This window comes from Purpureocillium takamizusanense, chromosome 11 (genome assembly GCF_022605165.1).
Source record: "Purpureocillium takamizusanense chromosome 11, complete sequence".
NCBI classification, from domain to species: domain Eukaryota; kingdom Fungi; phylum Ascomycota; class Sordariomycetes; order Hypocreales; family Ophiocordycipitaceae; genus Purpureocillium; species Purpureocillium takamizusanense.
In genome coordinates this window covers 658,240-671,194 of record NC_063078.1, presented here as the reverse complement: position 1 = coordinate 671,194, position 12,955 = coordinate 658,240, and the positions used below count along the sequence as shown (strand labels likewise).

The 12,955-nt window shown below is 59.2% G+C and overlaps 6 protein-coding genes across 6 annotated transcripts; 4 read left to right on the top strand and 2 right to left on the bottom strand.

Annotated features, from left to right (window-relative positions):
- Positions 1–508: 508 nt before the first annotated feature.
- Positions 509–1,127, top strand: JDV02_010113 (uncharacterized protein). Its single transcript, XM_047991829.1, has 2 exons — positions 509–761; positions 831–1,127. The coding sequence occupies exons 1-2, from the start codon at positions 621–623 to the stop codon at positions 990–992; spliced, it is 303 nt and encodes a 100-aa protein (XP_047847842.1). The 5' UTR covers positions 509–620; the 3' UTR covers positions 993–1,127.
- Positions 1,128–1,429: 302 nt separating this feature from the next.
- Positions 1,430–4,365, top strand: JDV02_010112 (uncharacterized protein). Its single transcript, XM_047991828.1, has 3 exons — positions 1,430–2,116; positions 2,170–3,826; positions 3,882–4,365. The coding sequence occupies exons 1-3, from the start codon at positions 1,907–1,909 to the stop codon at positions 3,908–3,910; spliced, it is 1,896 nt and encodes a 631-aa protein (XP_047847841.1). The 5' UTR covers positions 1,430–1,906; the 3' UTR covers positions 3,911–4,365.
- On the bottom strand, positions 4,274–5,680 carry TIF11 (Translation initiation factor 1A). The gene is made up of 3 exons (XM_047991827.1): positions 5,376–5,680; positions 5,041–5,199; positions 4,274–4,891 (listed from the first exon to the last, which is right to left on the bottom strand). The coding sequence occupies exons 1-3, from the start codon at positions 5,394–5,396 to the stop codon at positions 4,601–4,603; spliced, it is 471 nt and encodes a 156-aa protein (XP_047847840.1). The 5' UTR covers positions 5,397–5,680; the 3' UTR covers positions 4,274–4,600.
- A 537-nt stretch (positions 5,681–6,217) lies between these two features.
- Positions 6,218–6,919, top strand: JDV02_010110 (uncharacterized protein; the record flags this gene model as incomplete). Its single annotated transcript, XM_047991826.1, has 1 exon — positions 6,218–6,919. One exon carries the CDS (start codon positions 6,218–6,220, stop codon positions 6,917–6,919), a length of 702 nt encoding a protein of 233 aa, XP_047847839.1.
- JDV02_010109 (Diaminopropionate ammonia-lyase) lies at positions 6,453–9,661 on the bottom strand. Its single transcript, XM_047991825.1, has 2 exons — positions 8,842–9,661; positions 6,453–8,791 (listed from the first exon to the last, which is right to left on the bottom strand). Exons 1-2 carry the CDS (start codon positions 9,478–9,480, stop codon positions 7,130–7,132), a joined length of 2,301 nt encoding a protein of 766 aa, XP_047847838.1. The 5' UTR covers positions 9,481–9,661; the 3' UTR covers positions 6,453–7,129.
- A 374-nt stretch (positions 9,662–10,035) lies between these two features.
- JDV02_010108 (uncharacterized protein) lies at positions 10,036–12,668 on the top strand. Its single transcript, XM_047991824.1, has one exon. The coding sequence runs from the start codon at positions 10,173–10,175 to the stop codon at positions 11,835–11,837; it is 1,665 nt and encodes a 554-aa protein (XP_047847837.1). The 5' UTR covers positions 10,036–10,172; the 3' UTR covers positions 11,838–12,668.
- The last annotated feature ends 287 nt before the right edge of the window (positions 12,669–12,955 follow it).

Sequence of the window (12,955 nt, the reverse complement as noted above, 5' to 3'; positions counted from 1 at the left end):
CGCGCAATGCCACTGCAAGGCCCAGTGGAGACCTCCTGCGCGCTGGCTCGCTGCTGGCAACGCCCTGGAACGGGCATCCAGTCTGCTGTAACCCGTGCCTCCACTGCCCGGCCCAGATCACTGAGCTGCGTCTGGTTTGAGAGGCGCCGGAGTCTACGCACTATCAATACCGGAGAATGAATGTTGCATCTGCTCTCGACTTCTTTCGGCCCAGCCGCACAAGAACGGAGATAGATGTACTACGAATATTCTACTATTTATGTAGATTAGACAGGAACTTGACCACGATACAAGTCCATAGAGGCGGATGTAGATGGCCTATCGTTATGGCGCCTCTCGATACGACAGCCCAGGGCGGAGTTGATGTCACTGGCCGGGCACCGCTCCCGGCTTCAGAAGGTTGGAAGGCCGCCGCACCCACCCATTGGTCCTGCCAACATTCCAGCTGCGTCGGCGGCACCCGCAGGCGGGACTTGCGTAGTGGTCCCCGGAAGTTTACGACTTGCGACGGGAAGCCAGCCAATGCCTAGGGGCGACACTTAGGTGTAGCCTCTGCTGTCGGATTCGTCTCAGCAAGACGTCATCCCTCTGAAGGAGGAGGGGCAGGCACGTCTACAAATATGGTCGAGCCCCTCCTGCGGTACAACCAGCTTCGCCATCTCTGCTTGCAACTTTGCGACATCACTTTACGAATACACTCTAGACCGCAGTATACACTTCGCAACCTCAACATGGACAAGGACCAGCAGAAGAAGAACGAGGTGCGATTGCGATAACCCACCTGGTGGACCCAACCGCTCGGCACTCATGTACTGACTGACATCCCCAAGGGCGAGAAGGAGTTCAAGGTCCAGCCCATCAAGGAGACCGGCGTGGACCCCAAGTTTGCTCCGTTCAACGCGCATCCGGGCCCGGCACGAACGCAAGAGCTGCCCCAGCAAGAGGGTACTAAGGAGGACCGAGAGGCGAGAAAGGCTGCTCTGAACAAGTGAGCTGTTGCTCGCCTGGTCGGGTGGCCGTGATGTATGACTACTGCGCTGTCTATTGGAAGCGTCTATTGCGGGAGGAGACATAGTGACGTGACCCTGATACGAAATAAATACACGAGATTGATCATAATTGCACCGTAGTGTCCAAGGCGGTGTCAGATATCTCTTCTTAGCTCGCACTCCGTGCTTCGTAATGGGACACGGACTTGGTCGCCTTGCCAAACGACAAGCGGTGGCGTTGATTGCATGTACCGGCGGCCCTGAAACGAAACCAGAAGTCGCGTCGCTTGCTTTCTGTTCCGTGCCTGATCGCCCCGGTGAAGACCCTCGACGCTGCTCCGCGAGATGACGACAGCAGCCGCGACGCGTGGCTGTGCTGATTCACCCGCCGTGGCTGGAGTGGTAGTCTAGCAGTTAGCGTGGCAGCTGGAGTGGGCTCTGGAAGGTACTTTGTACGTTCAAAGCAAGCCAGTGTCAGCGACCGAGCGGGCAGGCACACACACCACCACGGTTGGAGTCCCCGGGCCTCACCTCACCACTTCATCTCCGCAACAGCCAGCGGCCAACCCCAAGTCGAACGGGTCAATCGAGCGGGCCTGCATCAGCGCCCCTCTACTTCATTTGCGACGTCTGCAATCCTTCGCAGCGCCAAGCGCCGTTCGACGGCCCAGGCGCCCATTTGCTGCCGAGGCGCTTGCTAATATACGCGGCTGCCTCCCAGGCGCCAAGCGAGTCGAGCGACAATCCGTCCGTCGACTGCCCGCGGGCTTCGAGGCACGAGCGCCAACCTCCGAGCTTCACGGTGAACGCATGACGCACTGAAAGTCGCCCTCTGCGCCCACTTGCAGACCGCAATCGTTGAGAAGCGACACGTCAGCCACCTCCGTCGAACATCCGCCAGGTCAGGCCTCGCAACCATGCCCTCGATATTAAACGACGAAGACAAGGACACCGTAAAGCGGTTCGTCCCCAAGCAGTCCAACAAAATCCAGGCTGTGGCGGTGGCCAGACTATACGTGGCGTATCCAGACCGCTCGAAATGGACGTACACTGGCCTTCAAGGAGCCGTAGTGTTGGCCAACGACCTTGTCGGACATACCTACTGGTTGAAGATGGTAGACATATCAGTGAGTCTGGCGGCGCCCGTGATGTTCGAGTTGGAGCTGACAACTACGACTAGCCCTCCGGGCGTGGAGTCATCTGGGACCAGGAAATATTCGACGCATGGCACTACAATCAGGATCGGACCTTTTTCCATACCTTCGAGCTAGAAGAGTGTCTCGCAGGGCTGAGCTTTGTGGACGAGAAGGAAGCAAAGCAATTCAAGAAGAAGATGGACGAACGTGAGAAGAATGCAAGTCGCGCCACGAGATCTCAGCCTTTTGGAGGTGGCTCGCAGCCGACTCATAAGCACAGCCTATTGGGCGGGCTGTTCCATCGACACTCGTCTGCCCCTTCGCCTCCACCAGCCACTCAGGCGAACCTTCCTCCGCCGCCAATGCACCCGACAATATCCTCGCTCAGTCTGAATGGCGGCCCGCCGCCCTCCGAGTTCGCGTTGCTGGATGCTTTCGACCCTCTCTGGCGTGAGCATTTCGGCCAAGACCTGCAGGACAAAGGACTCACCGACGATTTCATTCGTGATAACCAGGAGTTCATCGTGGACTTTTTGAGGGAAGAGCAGGCAAAGACGAGTTCTCAAGCAGCTCCTGGACCGCCGGCACAGCCTCCGCCGCCTCCTACAAACGGTCACGATTCACGAGCTGGACGGGCGCCGCCTCCCCCTCCGCCTCCTGCTGGTGCCTCCAGTACACCGTCGCCCTCCTCGTCGGTGAGGAGAGGGGCTCCGCCACCACCTCCGGCGCCTCGGCGATCTGGCAAGATCGAGCCTCCATCGAACGAGCCGAGCCCGCCACCAAAGGAGCCGTCGCCTCCCCCCCGACCCAGATTCAACGCTCCTCCCCCTCTTCCCGACGCTGGCAAGTTTGCTCATCAGGAGAAGCCCAGGCCGGCACCTGTGGCAGTTCCTGGTCCACCGCCCCCGCCAAGACCAGCCAAAACGCCGCTTGAGCCCGAGAACGCGAGCCATAAATTCCACGTTCCGCCGGCCTTTGGTGGTCAGCGGATCCCGCCGCCTACGCCGAGCCGTGGATCAGTACCGCCTCCTCCTCCTCCGAGAAACAATGATAGCCATGGCGCCCCGTCCAGCCATGCACCGGCGCCGCCCCCGCTGCCACCGAAGGTACCGGCCGGAAACGCGCCTCCCCCCTTACCGCCGTCGAGCTCAAGGCCCGTTCCCCCTCCACCGAGCGCAGCCGGCCCCCCTCCCCCTCCACCCCTGCCGTCGTCGAACGCCCCTCCTCCTCCCCCCCCGCCGCCGATGCCATCCTCGCCAGCTGGTAGCCCTCCTCTACCTCCTCCCCCTCCGCCGCCGATGCCATCCTCATCAACCAATGGTCCTCCACCGCCTCCCCCTCCACCACCGCCGATGCCATCATCTTCTGGCGGCGGCCCGCCTCCACCACCTCCTCTGCCTCCCAACAGGGACTCGGGGTACTCTTCTGGCGTGCCTGCTCCAGCTTTGTCCTCCACGGATCAGGGGCGGTCGGCTATGCTGGGAGATATTCAGAAAGCAGGTGGCATTGGCTCCCTCAAGAAGGTCGATAGGACCCAGATACGAGATCGAAGCGGGGCCCAAGTTGGAGGCAGCAGCGACACGGGGCCCCATGGCAGTGGCCTACCCCCCGCTGGTGCTACTCCTGGTGCTGGTGGAGGTGGCATGGCCGACGCCTTGGCTGCAGCTTTGCAGAAGAGAAAGGAGAAAGTTAGCAAGAGTGGTAAGTTGGCTGCTGAGCATGGAACTTGGTTACGATGGCCACTAATGCAGTGTAGACGATGAAGACGACGACGACGAGTGGTAGGCCAACACCAACTGACGGAGAATGAGTGATGGATGGTGGATCACCCACCGCTGGTCGTTGCTCACCACCACCACACGTGAGCACCTCACAGTGTACCCCCTCTTACGTTCTGATGAGTCGCTGGCAGAAGCGCGAGTGTCCGTGGACTGAGGTCCCTACTCCTTCTGAGCTTGGCCGTTCTCGTATCTCTAGCACGACATGGCATGATTGATCATGGGCTCGGGTCGGCTACGCAGCACCGTTCGCCAGAGCTGGGCGTCTTGCCCAGCATTTCTGTCCTGTAGGCCGCGTTTCCAGTATGATAGGCCACAGAACAAGTCAAAAGCCGTCAAATGCGGTTTAAACATGAATGCGCGAACAACGTGAAACGAAAATGTGCATGCCTCATGACACGACGCAATTCTCATATTCATAACTATCAGGCGAAACGAAAGACATGAACAACATTGACGAGCCGTGACGTCTCTCCCACCACGGTCGTCCAACCTCCGCTCCAAATACTGTCGTGGGACCCAGCGGAGCACCAGTGCCCGAAGGGTTTGAGAGAGAAGACAGTGTGTAGTTCCCCCGCCGCCCAAGGAAAGCCGCTTCGTCGAAGCAGCGGCTACATGGTCCCCGGGGTGCCGGACAGGGTAGAGGCTGCGCGGGACAAGGCGCAGGCCGAGGGCCGCCGTCCAGGAAAGCAGGGTTTTAGATGTCGTCAATGTCGACCTCCTTCTTACCGCCCTCGACGTCGGACTCCTCTTCCGAGTCGGCATCGCCGAACTCGAAGTAAGCCTCGCCGTCCTCGCCTTGGCCGAAGGTGTCGGTCTCGTTGATCTTGGCGTGCTCGGGCAGCTCGCCGTACGACTTGAGGGTTCTCGCCTCGTCGGCGGTGTACTTGAGGATGACATCGCCCTTGTTGTCTTGGAAATCGCGCAGGGAGAGAAGGATGATGTCGCCCTGGTTAATCCAAACCTTCTTTCGCATCTTGCCACGGATCTAGAGTAGTCAAGTCAGCCTCCCTTCTGTCATAGCAGCCAGGGTGTTCTTGTTGTCGTTATTGTTGTTTGACCGCCCCCCGCCTGCATGTGGTGATGCACAGGCCGGGGGAAATGAGGGGGGCGCTGCTGCGCGGGGCCAAGACGTACGTTGGCGAGACGCTTGCTGCCGTCAAAGCACAGGGCCTCGAGGCGACCGTTGCCAAGCATCTTGATGACCTGGGCATACTCCTGGCCGTCCTCCTTGAACGTCAGCTCTCGACGCTGATCATCGTTCTCCTTTGTTCCTCTTCTGCGGTTCTTGCCGCCCTGTAGCGTGTGTCGACTTGGGTTAGCGAACGTCGCGACAGCACTGGTTTGCGTTGCGTTGCGCGGCGGTGCGGCCGCCGTGGTGGGGGCGGGGCAAAACAACGACGTCGTCGTCGCCCGCCGCCCACACACAATGAGCCCAACCCGCGCTGCAAAAAGGGGCCATGAAATCGCACCTTTCCCTTGTTCTTGGGCATATTTGCGTCTGCGGCGGTCGCGTGTCCTGTTCGAGTGGTTTTTCTGGTGTCCTCGTAGGATGGCGGGCGGCTCGATGGGTTGTGCAGAGACGTTGCAAGAGGAAAAAGTTGTGGAGGACGACACTGGCGGTATGAGGTACTGGAGGGGGGAGGGAGGTGGTGTCGGGTGGTGTGGCCCTTTCACCTGCTGGTTGGCTTTGTTACTCACGGCAAGCGCTGTGGTGGGGGCGGGCGGTTTGGCCGTCGACTGACCCGCTGGGCAGCTCGGTAATGCTACCTCTCTTTCAGCGGGTTGGGCTCTCATGGATGGGGCTTTGTTGTGCATTGTGGCGCCTGAAAGCTTTCGTGCGCGGATGACTCAAGCAAGGGGGCGCCGCAGAATGACATGTTAGGTGTGTGTGTGCGAAAATCTCGAAGTGTGAAGTTATGCAAGTACCTAGGGCAGCGGGACTTTTGCCCGGCTCAAGCTGTATTTCGCTAGCATGGGCGCTGTCTGAGTGCCACCCATGCATGGTAATTACCTAATCGCAGCGCAGCCAGGAACAGGGCAGCCACTGACTGGCGGCCTGACGACTGCGGGCCATGGAACGCTTCTTCCACCCTGCGCGACCCCTGTCGCAGTTGTGACTGTTTCACAGCACGCGTTCCGTCAGTCTTTTTTTTTTTTTTTTTTTTTTGGCACGAACCCGACGAGCAGCACGCTGCGCCCAAGGCTTCCGCATCTTCAAAGGAACGCCACCGACAACCCATCAAGCTCGGCGACGCCTTGGCGTGGCGAAGATGACTGAGACGCGGCCGCCGGTACCCTCTTCGCGCGCGTCATGGAGGTAGCACGGGCTGCCGGGGGTTTGCGATGGAAACTCGCCTCATCATCACTTGCGCCGCTGCGCCTCGCCTCGACCGCCGCCGCCGCCGCCCCCTTGAGGACGCCTGACAACAAGCCGAAGACCCAACAACGCGTGAGGCGATATGTGCCTGAGAAAGTCAAGTCCTTCGTCATGAACGACGGCAAGCTTCTCACGACGCGCGAGAACTGGATCTTCTTCCTCAAGCACGACATCGAGCCCGACAATGGAAGGATGAGTCAATTTTTCGCCGGCCCGGATCTGCAAAAGGTCAGAAAGGATTTCAATGTCTCGTTGGCGTTCAGCCCGAAGCATATCCTTCACCCGCACGACTTGCAATGGTTCGACCCTCGCGGCCACCCGCTCGTTGCGATGAAGAAGGCCGATTACGCCCGCAAGGCCAGCGAGCAGCCGCTGTGGATCATGGTTACGACCTTCGGCGCCGGACCGGCAGTGGTGCGCAACCTGACGCAGCGACGGCTGACGCGGGCGGTGCACACGGCGTTGGAGGCCATGGGGTATCAGTCGGCTACTGGGTTGAGCCCCACGAAGGAGATACGGGGGACGTTTTGGGCCATCATGCATGACCCTGTCAAGGCTGCGAAGCATTCTGCGGAGCGATTCGGCGAGGTCGTCGCCGCGGCGTTGGACAAAGAATGCAGCCGACCAAGGACATGAGGAACTGGAGTTGCGCTTTGGCTTCATATAATTGGGCGGGCGCCTTTCTTTTTGAGTTGTAATGCGGCTCACTGCTCGTTCAGAAATCATCGAGCGAGCATTGTGTGGCTGACGCTAGACCACGTCTTGCGGGAAAGGCTACATTTTAAGGCAACCACCTGATCGAAGAATCGTGAGTTGCCGCTGTTGTGCGGCTCCCAGCTCTACCTATCAGGAACAAAATCTGCTCGCAACTCTACTCAGTACCTTGGCAACGCGCTGTATGGATTCAACATCTGCCCATTCCTCTTTTGCATGGAGGCCATCTCCCTTTGGGCCCCAAAGGAGGACGGGAATACCTTTGGATGCGAGGAGAGCGCAGTCTGTCCAATAGGGCTCCTTGATAAACTTCGCCTTCCTCCCTAGTGACTCGGAGACGATGTCGCTGACTAGCGCAGCGAAGGGATGGTCCGTCTCAATGGCGAAGGGAGGGCGGTCAAAGGTGATGCGCAGGTCGTACTGGAAATCCTTGACGCTCTTGGAGAGCTTGTCCAGGATGTTCCGGAGCTCAGACTCGACCGTCCCTCGGGTCTCGCCGCCCACGGTCCGTCGTTCGAGCACCACAGTGCAGAGTGCCGGGTACGAGGACGGTTCCTCGCCGCCTTTGATGGTCGACGCATGGACGGTCGGCGCCATGACGGGGTCGTCCCAGCCCTGAAGCAGCCTGTCCGAGTACTTGTCCAACTCCACCAGGAAGTAGCCGGCTTTTGTAATGGCGTCAACGCCGGCGCTAGGGAGAGAGCCGTGGGCAGCGACGCCGTGAACGTCCACCTCGGCCCAGACGAAACCCTTATGGGCGTGGACAATAAGTTCGCCCGTTGGCTCATTGACAATGGCAGCGTCGGCGCGCCAGCCAGTCTCGAGGACTTGCTCAGTGCCTATGCTCATGGCCTCTTCGTCTGCGACGCCGGTGAAGATGACATCGCCCCTGAGGTTCTGCGTCTTGGCCGCAGCGAGCGCCACCAAGGCGGCGGCGACACCGGATTTCATATCGTCGGCGCCCCTACCGTAGAGTTTCCCACACCTGATCTCGCCGCTCAACGGATCGTCGTCGTACCCAAGTGTTGTTACCGTATCGATGTGGCCGTTGAACATGAGGCTCTTGCCAGCCCCTGAGCCACGCACAACGCCCACAACCGATGGCCTACCCTTGGTAGGCTCGATCCAGTGGGTCTCGATATCGCGGTGTTCTAGCCAAGCCGCGATTAACCGAGCGATTTCAGATTCCCCGGGGCCAGGGACTGATCCAAGTGATGGGTTCGCGGAGTTGATGCGGACGAGAGCCTGTGTCAGCTCCACGGCATCATCCATCGACACATCCATCGGTGTCTCATACTCCTTTGAGCCTTCGGTGCATAACAGTACCACCACGGAGTTTCTGTCAAGCCCTAAGCTAGATTTGTCGCCCTTGGTCAGGCGTCGAACGGCGGCAAGGGGCGCGGCAGCGCACGTTCCGGGGAACACGCCCTGAGTCGTGAGATACTCAGTGGCTTGGTGGGCCTCCCAGTCCGAAACTGTCGAGCAAGCGTCGACGCCAGCCTTGAGAATTGGCCAAGCAATAGGCGAGGGTGTCCCGCAGTCGAGGCCAGCCATGATGGTCGCGTGCGTCTGTACCGTGACAAGCTCGTCGCTCCGGATGCTCTTGTAAACGCAGGCTGCCGTGTCGGGCTCGACCGTCATCACCTTGGCGCGACTTCCTTGCCGCTTGAAGTGGGAAACGACGGACTGGGCAAACGAGCCCACTCCCGCGGGGCACACTACAAGGCTGGGAGGGCTGTCCTTGAGCTGCGTGTCGATCTCTCGCATCATCGTCATGTAACCGTCGACGATCCACTATGAAGGATTAGCATCAAAGCATCTTAGTGGGCTTAGGTTGGGCATACTTTGGGGATATCCTCGTAGCCTTGAAAAGAAAAGTCTTGTACCAGCACTCCGCCCTCGCTCTCGGCAGCCTTCTTGGCCGTCTCGAGTGCGTCATCATAGGTGCCGCTATTGACAACAACCTTGGCCCCCTCATTCTCGAGTGCCTCCTTGGTCGTCCTGTGCATATCATGAGGTACGTGAATCTCCGCCGCAATGGAGAGCAGCGACCCCATCCGAGCAACAGCTCGTCCATGATTGCCCTCGCTCGCAGCATAAAGGGTGACTGTTTCGCCTGCAAGTGCCTCCTTGAGGGCGGGCAGAGGCGTGTCAATGGCAAGGTTGAGCCGCCTGGCGAGGGCCCGGTATGTACCCCAGGAGGCGCCGAGGATCTTAAACGCCGGCAGGCCAAACCTGTGGCTCTCGTCTTTGAGGTACACGGCCGCTACGCCAAGCTCGCAGGCGATGTCGTCGAGACTGACTAGCCGCGTCGGCCCGCCAGGAAACTGGCCGTGGAACGTGTCAATGGCATGCTTCTCCTCGGCGGTGAGGGCGACCGGGGCAGTCCATGTTTTCGCGGCCTCATTGAAGAGCAGGGGGCGACGAAGGGAGGACATGGCGGGTAACGTGGGCGCAACGTGGTGTTTAGGGATGGAGCCCATGGTGGGAATTGGAGTCGGACTGATTGATGCCAGTAATGCATGCAATGCAATGCACTCGAGGCCGTGGCCCTTTAAATTTTCTTCAAGCACGCATTGCCGGCTTGCGGGCCGTTTATGTATGCGTACGAACTTGGCACTTAAAGATTGAACAGCACAGGAACGACTTGTTGTCCAAGCCAGCTCGCACGCGCAAGTGATGCTATTTTATGTCTTTTCTTGATGTGCCGGAGCCACTACAGCACGTCGCGCGCCTTCCGCCAACATTATTGGCGCATAGGCGCCTTCTCGACACAGTGATAGAAGGCTACTAGGGGAACCGAGCCGCCGTCGCCCAAGTTCCACCGCCGCCACCACGAAAAGGGACTGGCTTGGCTTGGCTTGGCTTTCGGGCATTTCTTTAGGCTCACCCCTCGCGCGACGGCAGTAAAAATTAAAACCGTCAGGACAGCCGAAAAGCCGCTAAGCCGCTTTGAACTGGAGCCCTGTGCTGGGTAAGGCGCGACCGACATGGCCCAGTGAGCCGACCTTACCTTATTAGCTTCCAGAACATCAGTCATCGCCGCCGCATGGCTGAACCGAGCAGGAGCGACAGCGGACATCATCTCGCCTTCGACAACTCCCGGCTGGAATTCCTCGGGGGACTTATCATGTAAAGCTCGGCCCGTCCGCATTGCCGCCGCTACTCGGTGCAGATGTCACTGCACGATGCTTTTTTCCTGGGAGACATCGGCGCCTCCGCTGGGCCGCCGCCGCCGCCGCCGCCGCCCGGACTTGCTGCGACCGGCGACGAGCCCCGCGCTGTGCCCGCTTCGGGTCCGGAGGGCGCGACGACAACACCCGGTCTGGACGATGTTGGCCTGCATGGCGTCGGCGTAGCCGACCTCGACTGGCCTGACGCCTTTCTTTTTGGCGCCGAAGACGATGCCGACCCAGGCGCCATGCCTCCGTTTCGGCCGGCGTCGTTGTCGGCTTTCGACCCCGTCGACCCAAGTCTCGGCTTCCAGGCATCCGACTTCGCGACGGTCTTGTCCCCCGGACCGGGGACAGGGCTCGACGGCCGGCCGGAGCACCCGGGCATGGCCGAGTTCTTCCTCAAGAACGGCGCATGGCGACCCGCGCAGCCGTGCACGCACTGCCGACGATTGCGACTGCAATGCTTCATGCTGCACACAACCGCGGCCAATCCAAACCCCGTCCACTCGTGCTCTAGCTGTGTAGCTCTGTTCCGGCAGTGCAGTCTTGCTGAGCGCTCCAAGAGACATCCATCGCATTTTGAAACCACCTCGCCCGTTATTGGCCAGCTGCACGGGGTCAACGAGGAGGACGACCCAGCGTCTTGGGGCCAGCCCATCGCCGGCACCACCGCCGCCGAGGCTACGGCAGCGCCCATCGCCACGGTCTCGAACAAGAGGTCCAGCTCCCGATCCGTCCGGAAGACACAGGTCCTTCGGGACTGGTTCTCCGCCAACCTCGGACACCCTTACCCGACGGACGACGAAAAGTCTGCCCTGGCCGACCAATCTGGTCTGAGTAGAACCCAAGTCATCAACTGGTTCACCAACGCCCGTCGCCGTCATCGGCTCTCGAATCAACCCATGATAAACAATGCAACCTTCCGCACCGGCTCGCCAATGCCGAGGTCCTTGCTATCGAGCATGACGCCCTTTGAGAGATGGCGCCACTCCCCTCCGGAGAGCGAGCCCGTGTCTGAGTCTGTGATACAAAACGCTCTGGACTCGGGCGTCAATCAGGCAGAGCTCGGAGAGGGAACAGACAACTTCACCACGGCTGTTCTCGGCTCATCCGCTAGCGACGACTCCATGTTCTTCGCTCCTTCAGCGCACCACTACTCATCCGAAGCGTCCGCCTCGTCAAATTACTCACACCGCTCCGCCAACAGCGATGCCGCGCACTCGGGTCAGAGCTTCGACGATCAATCTCACCCGCCATGGACGAACTCGTCATCCTCTAGAGCGAGGAAGTCGAAGCCGCGAACCTTTGTCTGCGGATATTGTTCACGCGCCTTCTCAAAAAAGTATGACTGGATGCGGCACGAGAGATCTGTCCATGCTCCGGGAGACGTCTCCTGGATTTGCGCGGTTCCCCTACCTCAAGGTCAGCCTTTCATCCTGTGGCGCCTTGGCCATGATCATCCTGAATGCATTTTCTGTGGCCAGGCTTCGCCTAGCGAGGAGCATGTACAATCTCATGAGTTCGAGGCTTGTTCCAAGCGCGCGGTCCAGGATCGAAGCTTTTCACGAAAAGATCATATGTGGCAGCATTTGTTCAAGTTCCACGGGTGTCGCAAGTGGGAGGGGTGGAAGCCGGATCTTAACTTACTGCAGCACCGGGCTTGAGGTGCAATCGCAGAGCCGAGAGCGAAAATTTGGCCGTTGAATCATGCCAAGAGAGTAGGGGAACGGCACTCGTGAAGAGGGGTCGAATCTCTCCAATTATAGTGGTGAGAATCATCTACAAATGATACGGTCACGCCGAGCGTGCGTTCCACTCATTCGGGGTGCGTGCGCATCCTTTTTTTGGCGTCAGATGGCAGAATTCAATCTCAACTTTCAGATGCACATCGTTGCCGGAGGGCGTCGTGTGGCCGTGGCATGAGTTATAGGCGCGGTTTGCGCGTTCGTGTCCTGGGAGGGCGCTTCGACCCGCCACCACGACGGGAGCGCCCTCTCCCCCCAGCACACTGATACGAGTTCAACAAACCAAGCCTTGGGCAGTGAGACTTGCGAAATTTTGCTCTCTGATATCGCATTGCGCCTGTTAGCTCCTCGGGTCGACCGTCAGCTCCATCCAGCCTGTTGGCCCTGACTGGACCTTGGAATCCCACGGCCGATCCCATTTCTAATAGGCCCACGACATTTCGAAGTTATCGCACAGGCGACCATCATATAGCAAGCGGAGTGCTGCTGCCGTCGTTTCATCCAGATCACACACGACGGCTAGACGTCGCAAGTGCGGCTCGCGTTTTGGACTGGGACAGGCAGTTGCCTGATAGGTGCATGTGCGGAACGGGCGAACGATGGATGGCTCAGGCGCGGGGACTTGGGGAGTGGCTAGATAGGAATCAGTTTGCGGAAGCGGACAATGGCTCTCCTATACTAATTGAATAGCACTGGAGTTGGTTTCTGCTTCCTTATAGGATCGAATATAGGCTCTGTTGATTGACACTCGACAAACTTGATGCTCCTGACGCGGCCGGTGTCTTTCTCCCTATACACATCTCTGTGTAATAAGGCCGTACATTATGACGGCGTCTTCTATCCGAGAGTATTTGCCACGAGTCTGGATACCGGTCATGAAACTCGCCGTCCCAAAACGCTGTCAGTCGAGGACTAGGTGTGTCGTCAAATGTTATCACACAAGATCATGACGCATAGCCTGAAAAGTGATTCACTATTGAGAGTCTATGTCGTACTACCCATGACTTGACCACAACATCACTTAATCACTGTTGCAT

Excerpts from the sequence above, each read along its gene's own strand:
- JDV02_010112 (XM_047991828.1), top strand. The coding sequence starts at position 1,907 with ATGCCCTCGATATTAAACGACGAAGACAAGGACACCGTAAAGCGGTTC. Across the intron at positions 2,117-2,169 it reads TGAAGATGGTAGACATATCA|CCCTCCGGGCGTGGAGTCAT; the intron begins GTGAGTCTGGCG and ends AACTACGACTAG. Across the intron at positions 3,827-3,881 it reads GGAGAAAGTTAGCAAGAGTG|ACGATGAAGACGACGACGAC; the intron begins GTAAGTTGGCTG and ends AATGCAGTGTAG.
- TIF11 (XM_047991827.1), bottom strand. The coding sequence starts at position 5,396 with ATGCCCAAGAACAAGGGAAAG. Across the intron at positions 5,200-5,375 it reads TGCCCAAGAACAAGGGAAAG|GGCGGCAAGAACCGCAGAAG; the intron begins GTGCGATTTCAT and ends CACACGCTACAG. Across the intron at positions 4,892-5,040 it reads GCAGCAAGCGTCTCGCCAAC|ATCCGTGGCAAGATGCGAAA; the intron begins GTACGTCTTGGC and ends TGACTACTCTAG.
- JDV02_010109 (XM_047991825.1), bottom strand. The coding sequence starts at position 9,480 with ATGGGCTCCATCCCTAAACACCACGTTGCGCCCACGTTACCCGCCATG. Across the intron at positions 8,792-8,841 it reads GCTACGAGGATATCCCCAAA|TGGATCGTCGACGGTTACAT; the intron begins GTATGCCCAACC and ends AATCCTTCATAG.
- JDV02_010108 (XM_047991824.1), top strand. The coding sequence starts at position 10,173 with ATGTCACTGCACGATGCTTTTTTCCTGGGAGACATCGGCGCCTCCGCT.
- JDV02_010113 (XM_047991829.1), top strand. The coding sequence starts at position 621 with ATGGTCGAGCCCCTCCTGCGGTACAACCAGCTTCGCCATCTCTGCTTG. Across the intron at positions 762-830 it reads ACCAGCAGAAGAAGAACGAG|GGCGAGAAGGAGTTCAAGGT; the intron begins GTGCGATTGCGA and ends GACATCCCCAAG.